General features: G+C 52.7%; 1 protein-coding gene across 1 annotated transcript in view; it reads left to right on the top strand.

Annotated features, from left to right (window-relative positions):
* LOC119275173 overlaps positions 1-939 on the top strand; it is a 6,822-nt gene extending 5,883 nt beyond the window's left edge. Inside the window, exon 5 of the mRNA XM_037555977.1 lies at positions 1-939. This exon is cut by the window's left edge and continues 16 nt beyond it. Coding sequence (XP_037411874.1) covers positions 1-549 — 549 coding nt within the window. The 3' untranslated portion in view covers positions 550-939.
* The last annotated feature ends 437 nt before the right edge of the window (positions 940-1,376 follow it).

The following is a 1,376-nucleotide window of genomic DNA, read 5'->3' as shown; positions in this document are numbered from 1 at the left end:
GAATATGTTGGGGAAGGGAGGACATATGAATCCTATGACGGTGGTTCTCTTAATTCACCAACAGGGTACTCCCCCAGGTTCTCTATGAGAACAGATTCCCCTCGCGCGTCTGATGCTTCGGACAGAGGTTCTACTCCAAGATTCAGGACTAACAGTATGAAAAGGAATGCTAGCTTTGCATTCTCTGAGGATCACCACCCGTCTCCGTCCTTCCGCAGCCAGAAAATAAGGCGAGGAGGCGTGCCTGATCACTGGAACACTGCGATCCATGAGCACCAGAACTCGAAGCAGGCGCTCCAAGGGGGGCCGCCCCAGAGCCACCGTGTGGACGTGGAGGAGCTCAAGCTGCGTGATGCCACGAGCGCCGCGCAGCACGCCACGACGATGGCCAGGCTCAAGAGGGAGAAGGCCCATTGCCTAATGCACAAGGCGGACCTGGCCCTCCACAAGGCCTCGGTGGCCGTCATGATCGCGGACGCGATCAAGGCGTCCAGCAGGGACTCGTCGCGGGCGGCGGCGGCTGACAGCAGGAGGGACGACGGGCGGTGACGCCTCGTTGTCGGGCGTGAGCTGATGCGTGCGGACGCATCGTTTTGTCGATAGGATCAATGCAGTAGATAGCGTCGGGCCGTAGAAAAACCAACCTTCCTCCAAACCCCAAACCAGTTCTGTTTGATCCTTTTGTACATGTGATATTTCTTCCTCCTTACCTTGTTCAGAGTCTTGTCTGGGGATGATGGCTGATGCCTCCCGGGTGGTTAACTGTGTTGTTGGCAGAGATGGTTGTTGATAGGGCAGGTAGCTGTTGTTGCATGATTTTGCATTCTCATTGTTGTTGTAAAGGTTGCTTCTTCCATCCAAGGGAAACGGCTATGGCTTGTGCTGCCAGCCGCTACCCTGCCCAAAGAAAATGAAATATGAAGAGAATAGTTGAGGACATATGGCTCTGCGTCTCGCAAGTGTTGGTGATGCTATCGCACTGTTTGTTGTTTTTCTGTTTGGCCTAGCTCAGACACAAAGTCACTTGACGTTACGTCAACCAACCTAAGCCCGGGTTGACCATCTCTTGCACCCACACAAGAGTCAGTTTGTTAAGAAGTTGCCTTATCCATGAAATGCAAGGCTGAAGAATACGGAAGGGGAGACACTCATTGCTCAAGCTTCCGACGACTCCGACCCTAAAGATGTTGTGGGTGTCGCTGGTGTAGCCCAATTAAAGCTGGTCAAAGATGACAAGATAATCAAGTACAGTTGCATGAAGAACTACAAAGGCGACTCCCACAAGTGTCTCATGACCATCGGAGGTCAAGGATGATGAGCAAGTTGGCTCCCACGAATGCCTTATGGCAAACAAGTCTTAAGGTACCTTCCACCCC

The sequence above is a fragment of the Triticum dicoccoides genome, chromosome 3B (genome assembly GCF_002162155.2).
Source record: "Triticum dicoccoides isolate Atlit2015 ecotype Zavitan chromosome 3B, WEW_v2.0, whole genome shotgun sequence".
In the NCBI taxonomy this organism is placed as follows: Eukaryota; Viridiplantae; Streptophyta; class Magnoliopsida; order Poales; family Poaceae; genus Triticum; species Triticum dicoccoides.
This window is presented reverse-complemented; position numbering and strand designations above follow the sequence as displayed.